The 16,879-nt window shown below is 43.4% G+C and overlaps 2 protein-coding genes across 2 annotated transcripts in view; both read left to right on the top strand.

The window, feature by feature from the left end:
- SS18L2 (SS18 like 2) overlaps positions 1 to 16,879 on the top strand; it is a 283,426-nt gene that overhangs the window by 76,580 nt on the left and 189,967 nt on the right. The window lies entirely within an intron of this gene.
- Positions 5,095 to 16,879, top strand: part of GPI (glucose-6-phosphate isomerase) — a 31,659-nt gene continuing 19,874 nt past the window's right edge. Inside the window, exons 1-3 of the mRNA XM_053399317.1 lie at positions 5,095 to 5,263; positions 15,020 to 15,110; positions 16,206 to 16,274. Coding sequence (XP_053255292.1) covers positions 5,145 to 5,263; positions 15,020 to 15,110; positions 16,206 to 16,274 — 279 coding nt within the window. The 5' untranslated portion in view covers positions 5,095 to 5,144. The remainder of the gene's footprint in view (positions 5,264 to 15,019; positions 15,111 to 16,205; positions 16,275 to 16,879) is intronic.

Below are 16,879 nucleotides of genomic sequence, written 5' to 3'. Positions count from 1 at the left end.
TAATTCGTTCCGGAGGTCCGTTCTTAACCTGAAACTGTTCTTAACCTGAAGCACCACTTTAGCTAATGGGCCCTCCTGCTGCTGCTGCACTGCCGGAGCACAATTTCTGTTCTCATCCTGAAGCAAAGTTCTTAACCCAAGGTACTATTTCTGGGTTAGCGGAGTCTGTAACCTGAAGCGTATGTAACCTGGAGTGTATGTAACCCGAGGTACCACTGGTACTTGCCAAGATACAAGAATTGAGGGTGTTGCAGTAAAGCAGATCCAGCAGGTGGCAGCAAACAGGTTTCCATGACACTTGATTTTCACAGCTTCAGTCATAAGAACTTGAGAAGAGTCCTGCTGAATGAGACCAAAGGGTCCTGTTTTCACAGTGGCCAACCAGATGCTTATGGGAAACCCACAAGTGGGACCTGAGAGCAACTCCACCAGGCCGTTGGGGTCCATATGTGCATGTGTGTGTATTCAGAAATACAGTATCTCATTGATGCAATAATAGTGCATTAGTGATGGATTTATACCGGACTGTCCACACATCATTCTGTTTTATTAGTTGTCCTGCAATGCTTCCCTATGTTCCCATCTGGAGGGACACTCTTGCACTGCAGCACAAAAAAGTAAAAAATCTGGAACATTTGTGGTATTAACTTATTATTATTAATGTCATTTCTTTACCACTTGATATTTTTTAGGAAAAAAAATAATCTCAAGGCAGTTCACAATCTACATTAAAATATCAAATAAAACAATCCAGAATAAAACATTACTGAAGAACATTATTCAAAGCAAGGTAATTAACAGGAAACTAAAATGCTATCTTAAAGATTTCAAATTAAAACATTACAAAGGAGATCAACGGCAAAGGGGGTCAACTACAGAATACACATCTAAGCTAGTAAAGTGAACAACAAGCTTATCTTAAACATTTCCAGAGAAAATATTACTAAAGGAAGTCAAATATAAAATGCACATTTAAAACAGCATAATTAGCAAGAGAACAAAATATTATAATAAAGCGAAACCCAAATCACAAGAGATTCTGAGAGAAATAAAGTTATATCAAGTGCAATACACAAAAATGATGAATCAGGAAATAGAATGGAGAATTAAACAGATGAGACAAAGGACATTCGAGTCGGCTAATAAATGTGGAAAATTGTTAGCTTGGCAAATGAAGAAAATACAAAAGCTGAACACTATTACCAATTTGGAGATGGAAGGGAAAAGTATCCAGAATCCAGTGGAAATTAGGAATTGCTTCCACAGATATTTTAAACAGTTATACACACAAGGGCCACAGAAAGAGTTTGATATAGACCAGTTTTTGAAAACAAATGGACTGCAGAAAATCTCTCAAGAAAATAAGTTGATGCTGAACTACAAGATCACAGAACAAGAGGTGGAAGGTGCCATACAGAACATGCAATTGGGCAAGTCTCCAGGACCGGATGGAATAACTGCAAAATACTACAGAACTTTGAAAGACTGTGTAATTCAACCACTGAAGGAGGTTTGCAATGAAATTATGGAGGGGGGAAAAGCGCCTGAGTCGTGGAAGGAAGCTTATATTACACTCATACCGAAAAGTGAGTCTGAAAAGACACAACTTAAGAACTACCGACCCATATCCCTGTTGAATGTGCATTATAAAATTTTTGCTGACATTTTGGCTAATAGGTTAAAAAGGGTATTAGTTGAAGAAATACATAAAGACCAAGCTGGCTTTCTCCCGGGTAGACACTTGTCTGACAACACAAGGAATATTATTAATATTTTGGAGAAGTTGCAAGTGAACATTAACACTAAAGCAGTTTTAATTTTTGTTGATGCGGAGAAAGCCTTTGACAACATTTCTTGGAGTTTTATGAAGAAAAATCTTCAGGGGATGGAGGTTGGTCAAGGGTTCGAAAACGGTATAGGTGCAATTTATTCAGAACAAAAAGCTAAGCTAATAGTTAATAATGTGGTTACAGAAGAATTTAAGATAGAGAAAGGGACACGACAAGGCTGCCCAATTTCCCCACTACTTTTTATTTCGGTCCTGGAGGTCTTGCTAAACATGATTAGAAGGGACGGTTTGATTAAAGGAATACAGCTAAACATTACAAATTGAAGGCATTTGCAGATTATTTGGTATTGACGGTACAGGAGCCAGAATCTAGTGTTAAAAGAGCTTTAGAATTGATCCAAGAATTTGGTCATGTGGCAGGATTTAAGTTGAACAAGTCAAAAACTAAAGTTCTTGAGAAAAATCTAACACCAATAGGGAAAGAAAGGTTTCAGAAGGAGACAGGGTTAACATTGGTAAAGAAAGTAAAATATTTGGGGGTTAATATGACTGCTAAAAACTTGAACTTATTTAAAGATAATTATGAGAAATGTTGGTCAGAAGTGAAAAAAGATCTAGAAATATGGTCAAATTTGAAGCTTTCCTTGTTAGGCGGAATTGCAGCTATAAAGATGAATGTATTGCCAAGAATGTTATTTTTGTTTCAATCTTTACAGATTTTAGACAAGGTGGATTGTTTCAAGAAGTGGCAGAAAGATATTTCTAGATTTGTCTGGCAGGGCAAGAAGCCCAGAATAAAATTTAAGATATTAACTGATGCAAAGGAAAGAGGTGGATTTGCCCTGCCAGACTTGAAACTTTACTATGAGTCGGCAGCATTTTGCTGGCTGAAAGAATGGCTGCTTCTTGAGAACACTGACATTTTGGATTTGGAAGGTTTTAATAATGTTTTTGGGTGGCATGCATATTTGTGGTATGACAAGGTTAAAGCTCATAAAGCATTTAAGAATCATATTGTCAGAAAAGCATTGTTTAATGTCTGGATAAGATACAAAGATCTATTGGAAAATAAAACCCCAAGGTGGTTGTCACCGATGGAAGCAAAGGCTCAGAAAAAGCTCAATATGGAGGCCAAATGGCCAAAATATTGGGAAATTTTGGAACAAGATTGAGATAAATTGAAATTGCAGAGTTTTGATAAATTAAAAGATAAAGTACGAGACTGGCTTCATTATTATCAAATAAGGGAAGCTTATAATTTGGACAAAAAAACCGGCTTCCAGGTGGAGAAATCAAAATTGGAAACAGAATTGTTAGAACCAAAAACAAAGATAATTTCGAGAATGTATAACTTGCTGTTGAAATGGAATACGCAGGATGAAACGGTTAAATCTGCAATGATTAAATGGGCACAGGATATTGGACATAACATTATGTTTGCTGACTGGGAACAGTTGTGGACCACCGGTATGAAATTTACGGCATGTAATGCCTTAAGAGAGAATATTATGAAAATGATATATAGGTGGTACATGACACCAGTCAAGCTAGCAAAAATCTACCATTTGCCTGATAACAAATGTTGGAAATGTAAAGAAAATGAAGGTACATTCTTTCACCTTTGGTGGACGTGCCCAAGGATAAAGGCTTTCTGGGAAATGATATATAATGAAATGAAAAAGGTATTTAAATATACCTTCCTGAAGAAACCAGAGGCCTTTCTCCTGGGCATAGTCGGCCAATTGGTGCCAAAGAAGGATAGAACTTTCTTTATGTATGCTACCACAGCAGCAAGAATACTCATCGCAAAGTACTGGAAGACACAAGATTTACCCACTCTGGAAGAATGGCAGATGAAGGTGATGGACTATTTGGAGTTGGCGGAAATGACTGGCAGAATCCGAGACCAGGGAGAAGAGTTGGTGGAAGAAGATTGGAAGAAATTTAAAGACTATTTAAAGAAACACTGTAAAATTAACGAATGTTAAAATGATGCTGGAATGGACCTAAGTGGACTTAGTAATAAGATCAGTAAGAGTACGAAAAAATGGTAGGACAATTGGTTAAGGTATAAAGTTGTAAATTCGATGAAAATCAACCTAAATGTTATAATGAAAAAGGGGTAAGGATATGCTGAACTAATGTTATGACTGGGAATACAAAAAAGGGAGGCGTGAGGAGGTCAAAGAAATAAGCGAATGAGAATTTTGAAAAAATGAGAAAATTGAGTTGGTTTTTAATTTTTTCTTTTTTTCCTCTTCTTTTTTTTCTGTTGTTATGTGTTTGAGTGTTTTTTCTTCTTTTTGATGTATTTTCTGTGGTTTTTCTGTTTTTGTATGCATTTTTCCCCGGTTATGATTATTCTTTGCTTTATTTGTGAAAATTTTAATAAATATCTATAAAAAAAGGAAAAAAAACACAAAATATTATAATAAAAATAGAACATATCTGCTGCTGTTGCTGCCAATCCTGCCAATGGTGGTTTATGGCGGCTGACGGCTGTGGAAGCTCAGACTTGATGACCTGGGTCTGCACTAAGAGACAGCCAAGATGGTCTCTGACCTCTTCAGCAGCCTGTTGGGGCCCCACTCTACCAGGACAGGTGGAAAAGGGCCAGTAAGGCAGGGAGCATGTTTTTTGGGAGTCACAGCCTGGAAAATGCAGAATTTCAGCAGGAAATTTCAGGGCATGCACTGATTGGAAACGAAGGCGTGTGCCCACCCTAAAACCTTTGCCTAGTAGGAAGCGATCTCTAGTTACTCTTTACTTAATACCTAGGAACCTGTGTGTTTTGTTGAAGGCTGGAGCAGATTTGGCTAGGGGTGGGTGGGTGAGTAGCTGTAGATTGTGACTGTGTGTATTTTTGGAGCAACTCCTGCAGTGATGCTACCAGGCTGGTGGTCAAGCTTCCCCCTGCCCACCTGATCCAACTACCCTGAGAATCACTGTTATTTTATTTAGTATTTATATATATATAAAATTATATGCTGCTCTTCAGACAAAACATCAGAGTGGTTTACAACACTTGTACCTAAAAACCATACGTTAAAAAGTTAAAATCAGAAATCAGCCACTGTGGAAGGAGGTATTCTGAACTGCCTGGACTCGCCCCTTCCCCGCGGAGGCAGCCAGGCAGGATGAGCCGCCCGGGCGGGCACTCCATCAGAGACGGCTCGCTACGGGGCGGAGCCTGCTGGGCAGGGGGCCGGTCCGCCCGCCCTCCGCGCCTCCTGCTCAAAAGCGCCTGCTCCGCCCGCCTCGCCTCCTCCTGCTCCGCCTCCGCTTCCCTCTCCGCGCCCGCATCTCCCGCTCGCTAAGCCCGCCACCGCCGCGACGCGCTCCGCCACTCGGCATCATGGCTCTCTCCGCCGACGCCGCCTTCCAGAAACTGGCCGCCTGGCACAAGGCCCACGGCGCCCAGCTCGTCCTCCGACAGCTCTTCCAGGCCGACCCGGAGCGCTTCAGCAAGTTCAGGTCGGTCCCGCGAACGCGACTTGTCTCTCGACGGCCATCGTGGGGCAGGGGCACCTGCGATGGCCGGGCAGCTCCGCCTGCGAAGCGGCAGCTTGCAAGCGGGCCCCGAGTCGCAGGACGCACTGCAATAGCAGCTCCGGGCTCGCCTGATCTTCTGTAGCCCCGAGGCAGGACGGGCGCGCCGTCGGGGCCGCTCCGGTGGCCGCCCGCCTGCTTGCCCTTGACTCCTCCTTGCAACGCGCTACGTGCGGACAGGCACAGCCGCGGCTGCCGGCAGAGCGAGAGGGGCATTGTGGGCCGTTCGCGCGGGAGGCTTCTCTTGCTGAGTCACGGCGAGCCGCCTCGCCTCTTCCTCCTCCAACCCCGGGGAGGCCAGGCCTAGGGGGGCACTGCCCCATCGACCTCGGCTAGCCCCCCACCCACCTGCTTGCCCGGTTGCCTTTTTGCTTACTTAACAACCAGCCATAGGGCTGGCTTTGCCTGTCCCATTACTCCGCCTCAGAGGCGCCCGAATGGAGCTGAGCAAAGAGCAGGTTGGGGACAGAGTCTAGAATCGTTAAGTATTGGCACTTGCTGCTGGTCTCCCAAACTCCTGCCCCACTGCTCCAACCCCCATTATAATGCACGGAGGGGAAGTGGGGAACGGGACGTGTCATTCATTGCCCGTCGTCTGTGCTATAGCTTGACTCGTGCAACAGATTCATTCAGCATCTCAAACGGCTCTCTGCTCTGCACGTGGACCTTTCGGGTCTTTCTCACCTGCTCCAGATTGTTGCTCAGAATTGGGCTCCTCCACCTTTTCCATACTGAAGAGCCAGGAGCTGGAATGATGATGGATGACATTGAAGGGGAGTGGAGCTGGGGAAGCAATGAGCATTGCCATAAAAAAATAATTCCAGGTTACAGCTATTATTTTATCCAGCTCTCAATAATAAAAGACAGCTAAGAAATTTGGTTCTAAACAAATTGTGACAAATCACCTTAAGATTTTTTGCAGTGCCTCTGAAAGAATCCACTTTGTGATTTAGTAATTACTCGAAACTTAAGATCCTGCAGCGCCAGATTTTGCAGGTTGGTATGGAAAGAATAGAAACTGATTGGTGAACTACTTGGCTTCATTTCAAATTGTTATGTGTTTGACTTATGGGCAAAGTAAGTCGCCCCCCCCCCCCCTTGAGCAATCAAGTCTTAGCCAGAAAAAGGCCTTCAGCCAGATAACCTCCTCTAGATCTTTTGGACTGCAACTCCCATCGGCCCCAGCCAGGACACCTATTTGATACCAGTGCTGATGTGGGTTGTATTCCAGAACAGTTGGAAAGGGCGCCAGGTTGGGGAAGGCTGGCGTACTTGCTCTCTGACAATTTACTGAAAAGGGTTGGACTTGGGACCTTTTGCATAGGAAGCATGGGCTCTCCATTGCTGAGCTGTGGCTGGTGTAACAGAAGACGGCTGCAGCACACAACCAAGGTTGCTTCACAATTTGTCCACAAATGAAGCCCAAATTAGGAGACTGATTCTGTCATGTGCAAAATAAATGCAAAGGGAAACTTAGCAATTGGGGTTTTTTTGGAGTTGGGGAGTGGGTTGAAATTGCATTGCCATAGTTTCCAAGCAACTAGAATTATTTCTAGTTTCTATTTCCTCTTTAAAAACGGAGCAAATTCTTGTCCATTGTCACCTTGTTTCAGCTTCTTCTCCTTTATATACAGCACAATCCTATCTAAGCAAGCCCCATTACTAGGAAATGTTTTAGGAATGTGGCATTAATAATGCTACCTGTGTAATAAGTGGCAGACCATTAGATGACATTTTGCACATTGTGGAATCTTCCCTAAGTTTAGCCATATGGCTAAGGACAGTGAAATGATCAGTAAATGTTTCCTCTTGAGGTTGAATTTCTGCCTTTATATCTTGAGGACTAGGCGATGATTGTGCTTTAAAATGGAAATTACCGTATTTTTCGCACTATAGGACGCACTTTTCCCCCTCCAAAAATGAAGGGGAAATGTGTGTGCGTCCTATGGTGCGAATGCAGGCTTTCGCTGAAGCCTGGAGAGCGAGAGGGGTCGGTGCGCACCGACCCCTCTCGCTCTCCAGGCTTCAGGAGAGCTCCACCACCAGCCCCACAAGCTCGGGGGACAGCGGGGAGGCGGAACGCCGCCATCCCGCTGTCTCCCGACTTGGCTAGAAGGCTGGCGGGGGGGAGAAGCCTGCTCCTGCCCGTCGCCAGCCCCGCAAACTCGGGGGATAGCGGGAGAGGCGCAGCGCGCCATCCCACTGTCTCCCGACATGGTTTGGAGACTGGCGGAGGGCTTCCTCCTCCCCCAGCCCCGCAAGCTCCCAGAGCGATGCCAAAGCTGCGCGCAGCTTCGGCATGGCTCTGGGTCCCGTTCTGGGGGAGGGGGAAGCTCGGGCTTCCCCAGCCCCGCGCCTGGCGGGGGGGGGGAAATAAATTTTTTCCCCTTTATTTCCCCCCCAAATCTACGTGCGTCCTATGGACCGGTGCGTCCTATCGTGCGAAAAATACGGTAAGTGGTGTGACTCCTGGTTTCCATCTGATTGCTGCCTATTCCTGACATAGAGCATATGTGAGTGCCTCATCTTTCTCTAATGTGGAAATTTTGCCTCCTTATCGGAGGGCACTTCCACACTCACTGTATTCAGGTGGGATTCAGTCGCATCCTGGCAAATACCAGGTTGTGGAAATAAAGCTGATTTGGAGCTTCTGCACAACAAATAAGGGGCTTCTTGCTATAAGAAAAGTGTGGAATGACACTTGTATTAACATAGTTGTCCAGCCTCCTTCAGACAAATCCACAAATGACCCGCATTGTCTAATGCCCCTGCAAATATGGAAGGCAGCTCAATAAACAGGTCATCTGTGACCCCAGCAGCATCCAGAGGTCATGTTCTTTATTTTATAGCATATGGGAGGGGAGCCTGGTGCTCTTTTCCACTTTCCCTTTCAGCTCTATGTGCTTGCATGTGCTTCTGAAGGATCAGCCAAATTTTACTGGATCTGACATTTACCCAGATCCTTGGAAAAAGCAAAGACTATGTGTGTGCACACTTTGTTTGTTTGTTTAATAATTTTTATTGGAGTTTTCAATGCAAATAACACAATAAAAGCCATAAAGAATGAAATACAAAGGCAGATTAAAAAGGCAAATAAAATCTGCACATAGAGGAATATTCCCGACCCCAGAGGTTCCATATTTCATAGCAATTAATTGAAGTAGATGACTTCTCCACTTCATAAACAACAAAGAGGAACGAGGCTCAAACATCATAGTGCTAATGTACATTGAAGTATAATAGGCAAATAAGCTTTACCTCTGTCTACCTCTTGATTTATTGGTGACACTCATAGTCACAAGTACTGTATTAGTAACACCAATATAGATGGCCCTCCGTATGTGCACATGCTATTTGTCTCTCTGTGGGGAGGCTGATCCAGGTGAGGAGGGTGAAAAATGATGGAAGGGTGTGGGGTCAGTGGCACTTGCTCAAAAAGCCAAATGTGCCCACAGGCCTAAGAAGGTAGGAGACCCCGGATCTAGATGAAGAGGCCTGATTAAATGAGCCTTTTGCTTCTGAATGGCTAGCCCTATCATGACCTAAGGATGCTTCACACATGACTGGCTGCATGGATATTGCTGTGCTGTTTGAAATTGCATTTACATTATTGCTTGATTTTCTCCACATGTGGATGCACTGAAATACATGTGTCTGCATTGGTGTCACAGGTGTACATATCATGCATGTGATAACTGGTATTGTAGGCACCTCCTGCGATGGGCCTTTACCTCCCAGCCTTCATAATATAAGCATCATTACTTTGTCTCTCACACATGAGGCAGCTTTTATTTTAAACTTTTGTAAAATCTTAACAGTAAAATGACATGCAAAGCAATATCTTGGTTACCCTGAGTGTGTTCATTATAAGTTTCATAAGGCTGGCATTTGTTGCAAGAGTTACCTAACAGCTTAAAAAGAAAGACCTTTGGGTAGGTTTTACAGTTCCACCAAAATGTTTACCTCCTTCTGGTCATTAGACATGGGTAATTTTCTGAGCTTTACTGTTCTGTGAAACATAGTTTATTACATTCATTTCCCTCTTTCTTCTTCTAGGAAGCTTAAGGTGTACAATATAGTTCTCCCCTCCATTTGATCCTCTCAGCAACTCTGTGGAGTAGATTAGGGACTGAGAATCAGTGACAGACCCAAGGTCACTCAGTGAGGTTCAGGACTTGGCAGGGCTTTGAACTCTAGCCTCCCAGGTAGTCCAGTACTCCTAACCACAATCTGGGAATGTGCAATCCCATTCAAGGAAAATTTTGGGAACCAATGAACTGGCACAGTTTACTTAAAAATAATGGAAGGAAATAATTTCTTTCTAATGGCTGGTTGATTTTTTCCAGGCTCACCTATCCAGGGAACCTTTTGTTTAGTGGCCTGACTCCATTCCATTTCGTTCAGAGCACCTGAAGAGCAGATAGCGGGCAGACTGGCCATTATTCCTCCTATTGTAGAGTTCCCTGCAAAGTGAACACGTCTGAGCATCAGATCAATTTTTGATCTCTCATGTGACTGTTCTAAAGAAACAGCCCACCCAGCCGGTGCCCTGCATTGTTCCCTAATGCCTGCTTAATGGTAGCTAGAACGTTTGATTTCAGATGAGTTTCTTCATCTGTAAAATGGAAATATGGGTGATTTTATGTGCCTCAGTTTTGCCAAGAGTAAGGAACTGTGATTGGGGTGGAGTCTTGTGGAAATTTTTTGAATCCTCATGAAATTTTCTGCTGCAATAAATTGGTAGCAATCTAATGTAACATGTTATTCAGCTGACTTTTTATGCATGCCATATAACTTCTCTAGGTGCCAAAAGTAGTTAACAAAAATGCTTGATCAAGGACAAAACTCAATAAAGTGGACTTGGTGTTGCCTAAATGTTACACAACAACAAAGTCGAAAACGTTTATTTTTATTTGGGGGGGGGTTTCTTGTAAATATTTTAAGGCAGGACAAGTCAAAAGTGTAATTTACCTTTATTTAGATCTAAAAAGAAAAAAGAAACTGTAGGAATCTAGTAGCCCGTGATTCTGTGCCTTAAGAACACAAGAAGAGCCCTGGCAGGATCAGGCCAATGGCCCATCTTGTCCAGCATCCCGTTCTCACAGTGGCCACTGAGATGTTGGTGGGAAACTCTCAAGCCCAAGAGCATTCTTCCCTCCTGAAGTTTCCAGCAAGCGGTGTTGATAAGCATTACTCCCTCTGATTGTGTAGGCAGAGCATGTCCATCAGGTTTACTAGCCATTGGTAGCCTTGTAGTTGCCACTGGCTTGTTTTCTGCACAGGGTGAGGAGACTATAGCTATTTCCTGCAGGCAAGCAGATGGGTGGTGAATTGCAATGGATTTAATCAGGTAACTGTTTGGTACCTGTTGGAAGCTTGAGTGTCAATGTGTATCTGTCCATGTTGTGTGAATGCTTCATTCTGAGACACCTGTGGAGGCATTTCTCTCTTTCAAATTCTGGGGCCTTGTGTGCAATAATCATTGAAAGGTAGCAGGTGGGTCATGTTCTGCTTCCTGCTCATCCCAGTATTAAGATCACCTGGTTGCCTGGCTGGTTGCCCAGATTCTTGCAAAGGCTAGATGGAGCTTTGTCTGGTCTAGAAGGGATCTGTGCTCTTGGGCGAGGTGGGCATTCATGGGATCTCTTAATGCAGATTTGTTATGTTAAAGAGGCTTTGAGTATGCATTCTTCCTTTTCAACTGTCACAATGCATCAGTGCACCATGGGGATGATAGTAAAAATAGACTCTGCAAGGCTGAAATGAGCCCATCCCTGGAATTATTCTCAACTGCCTCCAGGGTGTGTGGTGTTTTTGGGGAACCAATAAAATTCTGCTGAACGTAATGCAAGAAGCTGGGCTGCTAGAGTGATATTGGTGGCTAGCTGAGTTAGAAGCTTGCCTAGAGGCTGAAAAAGCTTTATAGGATTCTCTGTCTTCAAGCCACCTTCTATACCATTTGAGGCTTATATAGAGCAGTTTATACACTCTGGAATAATTGAAAAATAAACCAAAACAGTTTAATCTTCAAACCACACTGAACTGCTATCCCTTCTGCTGACCCATTAGTGCCAGTATAGGGCTTTTGTTTTAAGTCAGCTGCTTTCCCTAACCTGGTGGCCACCAAATGTTCCACATCCCAGCCGTGATGGGAATTGTAATCCAAAACATCTGGAGGGCACTGGGTTAGGGAAGGATAGTTTGAGTGATATACACCCTGCCTGTCAACCTGCTGGTATTTCACATTATTTGTTATACCATTTAAAAAAACCTCCAAAGCTGTTTGCGACAAGAATAAAACAATAAAATAAGTAAAAATGTAAAAACAGTTACTGTTGAAAAATAATTTAAATCCATGACAAGCTAAAAGTAGATTCAAGCACATGTTAACATTCTAAATATCTGGGTAGGCTTGTCTAAAAAAAGTGCGGAGCCTGCCACACTAAAAGATTGATTTCCTCTTATATTCTACCTGTAGTTTACTTTTATTAGCTGTGTGGGCATGCAGAACACACACACACCCTAGGCATCTCAAAGGGCTTGTTTGATATTCTGGCCTTTCTCTGCTTGCTTAAACTCGTTGAAAAGCTAAGTCCCCATGGCCTGCCTTCAGGAAACAGCAACTGCTGAAATGGCCTTACTCTTAATGGATGCTAGTCTACAGAGAAGGCAGGCCAGAGCAACCTTTGTCCAGAGAGTGTGTTATGTTCCCCTGTCCCCAAACCCCATTTGCTCAAAATAAAAAAAATGTTTCTTGTTGGGTCTTGTTTCTTTCCTATTTTGGACTTGCATTTAGTGGTTCACCAGAGGTAGGCCAGCATGATGGTGCTCTAGTTTTAGACAAAGGCCATTTTCAATGTGCTGCTTCTCTTTTTCAGCATAGCAAGGATGTCCTAACAAAACGAAATTAATTGCACTTCCCTTTACCTACCATCTATCACGGCCTTTCTAGATGGCTGTGATGAACTTTTAGCTGCTGACAGATGTGACCAGCTAAGCCGCCCTTGGGATTAGATACCACTGATTGTGGCTTCTGACATGGCACGCTTTTCTCTACTTTTTAACCCTCGTTCATCGTCTGTGTTGCACTCCTCAGAACAGTTGCAACACTGAAAACTTCACTATTCCACTATATGTGGGCAGTTCAGAATTCATCTTTCCACTGAGTTGATTGATGTCTTATTTTAATTACCATTGTTTTTATTGTATGGCTTTATGTATTGTAAACTGCTTGCTAAAATACAATTATACAATTTTTATTGTAAACCACTTACATGCTATTGTTCTGTGAAATAGTGTGTGTGTGTGTGTGTAAAAAAATAAAATAGACTATCACTTTAGACTGCAGGTGGAAATCGTTTTTTTTTAAAAAAAAAACGCTCTGTGATATGTAAACATTTTACTGTAAAAGCTAGAAAAATATTACAGGTTCCTAAGCACCCGGCTCAAGAGCATCATTTCTTGTACTGGGTCAGACTTACAGTCGGTCTAGCTTAGTCCTGTCAACTGATTGCAGTAGCAGGCATGGCATTCTACCTTTTTAGATAGGGGTGGGCAGAAGGTAAATCTCTGGCTGTTTTGGTATAGGCTTTCTGACTCCCAATTGTTTAGCAGTAGCAACCACAAACCAATATTCCCCCACCTAAATCAGACTGTTGACATAAATATGGCTAACCAGGATCAGACTGTTGTGTCGAGCGTCTGAACAAGTTCAGAAAAGGAATTCCTAAGTTCAGAACGTGCTTATTTAATTCTAACAGTGTGCCCTTTTGCATGTGACTCTGGTTGATAGATCTTGGGAGTTTTAATAAACTAGTAGATCCAACTAGCCTGGCATCTGGCTGTGTGTGTGTCCAAATGTCCGACATACAGCCTTATTCTAGCAACCTCTGCCACTGCTGCACACAACTCTGAAATAAGTTGTGCAGCTCCATTCATTTCAGTGCAAGCTCTGCAGAACTGAGATGGAGCTAAATAGTGGATTTTGAGCCCCATTAAAAGTGGCATATGGGAGAAGGGACATGATCCACTGGGAAGCTGAAATAGGGCTTGTGAAAGAGGATGAACAGAAAGTTCTGTTCAGAGTGTGTGTCTAGGGGTGTGTGGCATTTGGACTTTTTTAGCTTGGTGTGGCAGAATCTTTCACTTCTCCTAGGGGGTCTCTCTCTCTCTCTCTCTCTCTCTCTCTCTCTCTCTCTCTCTCTCTGTGTGTGTGTGTGTGTGTGTGTGTGTGAAATTCCTGCAGTGGGTTGTGGCCCATATCCGAAAGGTGTTTCTTTCTTTCCCTCAAACTATGGCGACAAGGGTTCTGGTCAGATCAGGGGAGTCAAAATATACACAAGAACTTGGCCCAACTCTGTGCTTCTGTGGACTCATGGCTGCTGCCTGCGTGACTCATCTCTTTCCACCTGAGTAGCTGCTCTGTATATTCTTAGATGCTGCATTGCAGGATGGGCGCTCAAGCAGAAGGTGCTCTGTCAAGGGAGGCTTCAGAAAACGTCTTGGAGGTTCTGCAAAGCCAGCTGTGGAAATAAAACTGGGGCACCCTCTCCCTCCCTGTGTTCCAGAATGGCCAGTGTCTTGTTTCCAGCCTGCCCCACTGAGAGTCAAGTTTGCGTTTTCGTAATTAGCAATGCCTGCCTCCCTCTGTATTGCAGCAATCCAAGGCTAGTGTTAGAATATGGGGTTGTAGCCATTGCCATTGGTGTTTTCCTGAGCTAGCTTTGAACACTGTAAATCTGCAAATGTGTGTACACACTGTGGGAAGGGCTAACTCTCTTATATTACTCTGAACTCTCCAGCCTCTGATGCAGAATGGGCATGTTTGGGCTGGCTGGCTAGCTAAGCCCACATATTTTGGAGACAGTTGAGGATTAGATTATACAACTCCCAAATAGGATTAGCATGTAAATGAGCAGAAGGGATGAACTCTTCTTTCTCCATGAATTACCTTTGCCTTAAAAATAAAAACCTTACTATTCCACATGCTTCCTTCACAAATCATTATTTACTGTACTTTATTAATTTATATCGGTCCTTTCTCCCAGTGCAGGGTGCAAGGTAGCTCACAGCATAAATAATAAAAGATGCAACTAAAAACACACAAAAAGGAATTAAATCCATCGCCCTATTAAAAATATTCATACGTGTTTCTGTGCTGCGATTAGCATTAGATGTGACCCTTACCTTCACCTGGGTGGGTGCATTGATAAAAATAATCTTTTGGGAGGGGCACACACTACAGTTGCAGCTCCAAAGTCCAGAGTTGGACAATACTTTTATTAGGAACAACCAAAGTGTCACGAAATAGTGGCAAGCTTTTGAGTTTTTTGGAACTCTTCTTCAGGGAAGATGTTACAGAAGCAGAAAATGGAGAGAGTAGGAAAAATGAAAAGGTGCAAAAATTATGCTGGAACGAGCAGACTTTGTTGCAAAGTGGAAACTGCAGGTTGATGCCACACTTGATCTTACCCAGAAGCCCAAGAAGTGAGCTGAGGAAGTCTCTTGCTGCTCTTCGCCTTAATGTTTATCATTCTCTTCTCACCCGGGGCGTGTGAATACAAACAAGCAATGTTGGCTAATTTCCAGTAAATCTTGTTTTTTAAAGTCACCCATGTGCTGGTGCAGTGTTTCTGAAAATGTTCACATAACATGATGGCTTGCTTTTAATTCTTTTGGCAGCTTGACCTTGAAGAGTGACCATGGGGATATCTTGGTGGACTATTCAAAGAACTTGGTTACAGAGGAAGTGATGAAGATGCTGATAGAACTGGTAATTCACCTTGAACACGAATCCTATTTATTTAGAGCTTCTGGTTGCAGAAATTCCAAAGCTGTTTACAGCAGTGAAGCTGATATAGTAATATAATGTATTGAGAAAAACAAAATCTCGTTATTGCCCTAACCAAGAACATTAAAACTGGGCATGCAAATAAATATGTTTTTAATAAACAGGAAAAGCGTAGTGCAGCTGGTAGTCTGCCACTTTCAATGTACACGAAGCTTTACAGAACACCTGAAGCAAACCAAGCTCCAGCTTAATACAGAACAAAGTGGACTCTTGCCCACAAATGTCGGTCAGAACAAGATAGTGTTTGTGAGCAAACCAGTTTCATATCATGGCCTTGGTTTGCTGTGGTTTCATAAAGCCCAGGATCTCCCTTCATGCTTACGCAGAGCCCAGCTGCCCTGACAACAAATGCAAGGGGCAACCGTCTTGTCCCTGTGCTTGGAAACTGCAGTCCAGTTGGACGGGGAGGCTTCACCAAATGTTATACCAAAGCTAGTGCCCTCCAAATGCTTAGAATATCTGCTCCCATTAGCCCAGGCTTAACCGGTACTGATGGAAGGTGTAGTTCAAAAACATTTGGAGGGTTCCAGGTTGAAGGTGATTTGAAGCAACCTGGGCAAGCTTCCAGGGGCCACGTGCTAGGGGTGGGCCGGGCCAGGGGTGGGGAGGAATGGCAGAGCAGTGAGTGATTTTACACTTGTATAGACTACTTTGTACACACATTCACACACCCCTTTCTAGCTTCCATTCAAGTAAGCCAAGAGGGCATCCACAGAGTTGGAAGGACACATTCCAGACTTGAACTGGGGGGTGGGAGGAGCTGGGTCAGTAAGTGGTGTGGCTGCCATAGAATTCAGGGGGCCTGGAGGGCCACATTTAGTCCTGGGGCTGAGGCTCCCCATTCCTGATTTAGAGGATCTTTTAGGAACAGGCAGAGAAAAATGACATTGTGTGTGTGTAAATGGAAGCTACTGGCGTACTGGAGGGCGTTAGCGAGGGAGGGGTCATCTCTTATGTGACTGGTGGATTTGGAAAGCTGATAGTCATATATACTAAAAGGTCAACTTTTACTTTCAGGCAAAATCAAGGGGCATTGAGAAAGCAAGGGAGCAAATGTTCACTGGAGAAAAGATCAACTTCACTGAGGTATACCTACTTTTTATTTTTGTCTGTGGGTTCCTGCTCAGTAACAGGGAGGAGGTGTTTCCAGCACACAAAGCAGGGCTTCAAGCAGCTGTATAGGGTTTCTGGAAAATAGTGTGTGTGTGTGTGTGTGTGTGTGTGTGTGTGTGTGTGAGAGAGAGAGAGAGAGAGAGAGAGAGAGAGAGAGAGAGAGAATATCAGAGTCAGAGAGTGTGTGCTAGGGTTTTTGTGGTTTGGGGGGGGTGTATAAAGGCAATGATCTGGCCACCATCCTCTAAATATTTTGCTATGTAGTCCAAGGATTAAATATTAGACTGGTTTTCAGTTGCCAGATTCATGAATAAATTGTATAGTTTTTCCAATATATCTAGTTTGTTTTTGTGTTAAAGGTTTTTTTTTTTAACTTCACATGAAGCTAAATGTGTGAATAGTCTCATTCTGTCAAAAAGTGTATTGCATCTCTATGGGGACATGCCTCTTTTATGATCTTGAACTGGTTTCATATCTTCTCTCCCCCTTTCTGGGCTAATAGTAGCCTTACAGTTGTTACAGATCAAGCTGACCTGATGTGAACAGGATGTGAAATGAATCAGGAAGTCCCCTATGGA

The sequence above is a fragment of the Podarcis raffonei genome, chromosome 8, assembly GCF_027172205.1.
Source record: "Podarcis raffonei isolate rPodRaf1 chromosome 8, rPodRaf1.pri, whole genome shotgun sequence".
Taxonomy (NCBI): domain Eukaryota; kingdom Metazoa; phylum Chordata; class Lepidosauria; order Squamata; family Lacertidae; genus Podarcis; species Podarcis raffonei.
This window is presented reverse-complemented; position numbering and strand designations above follow the sequence as displayed.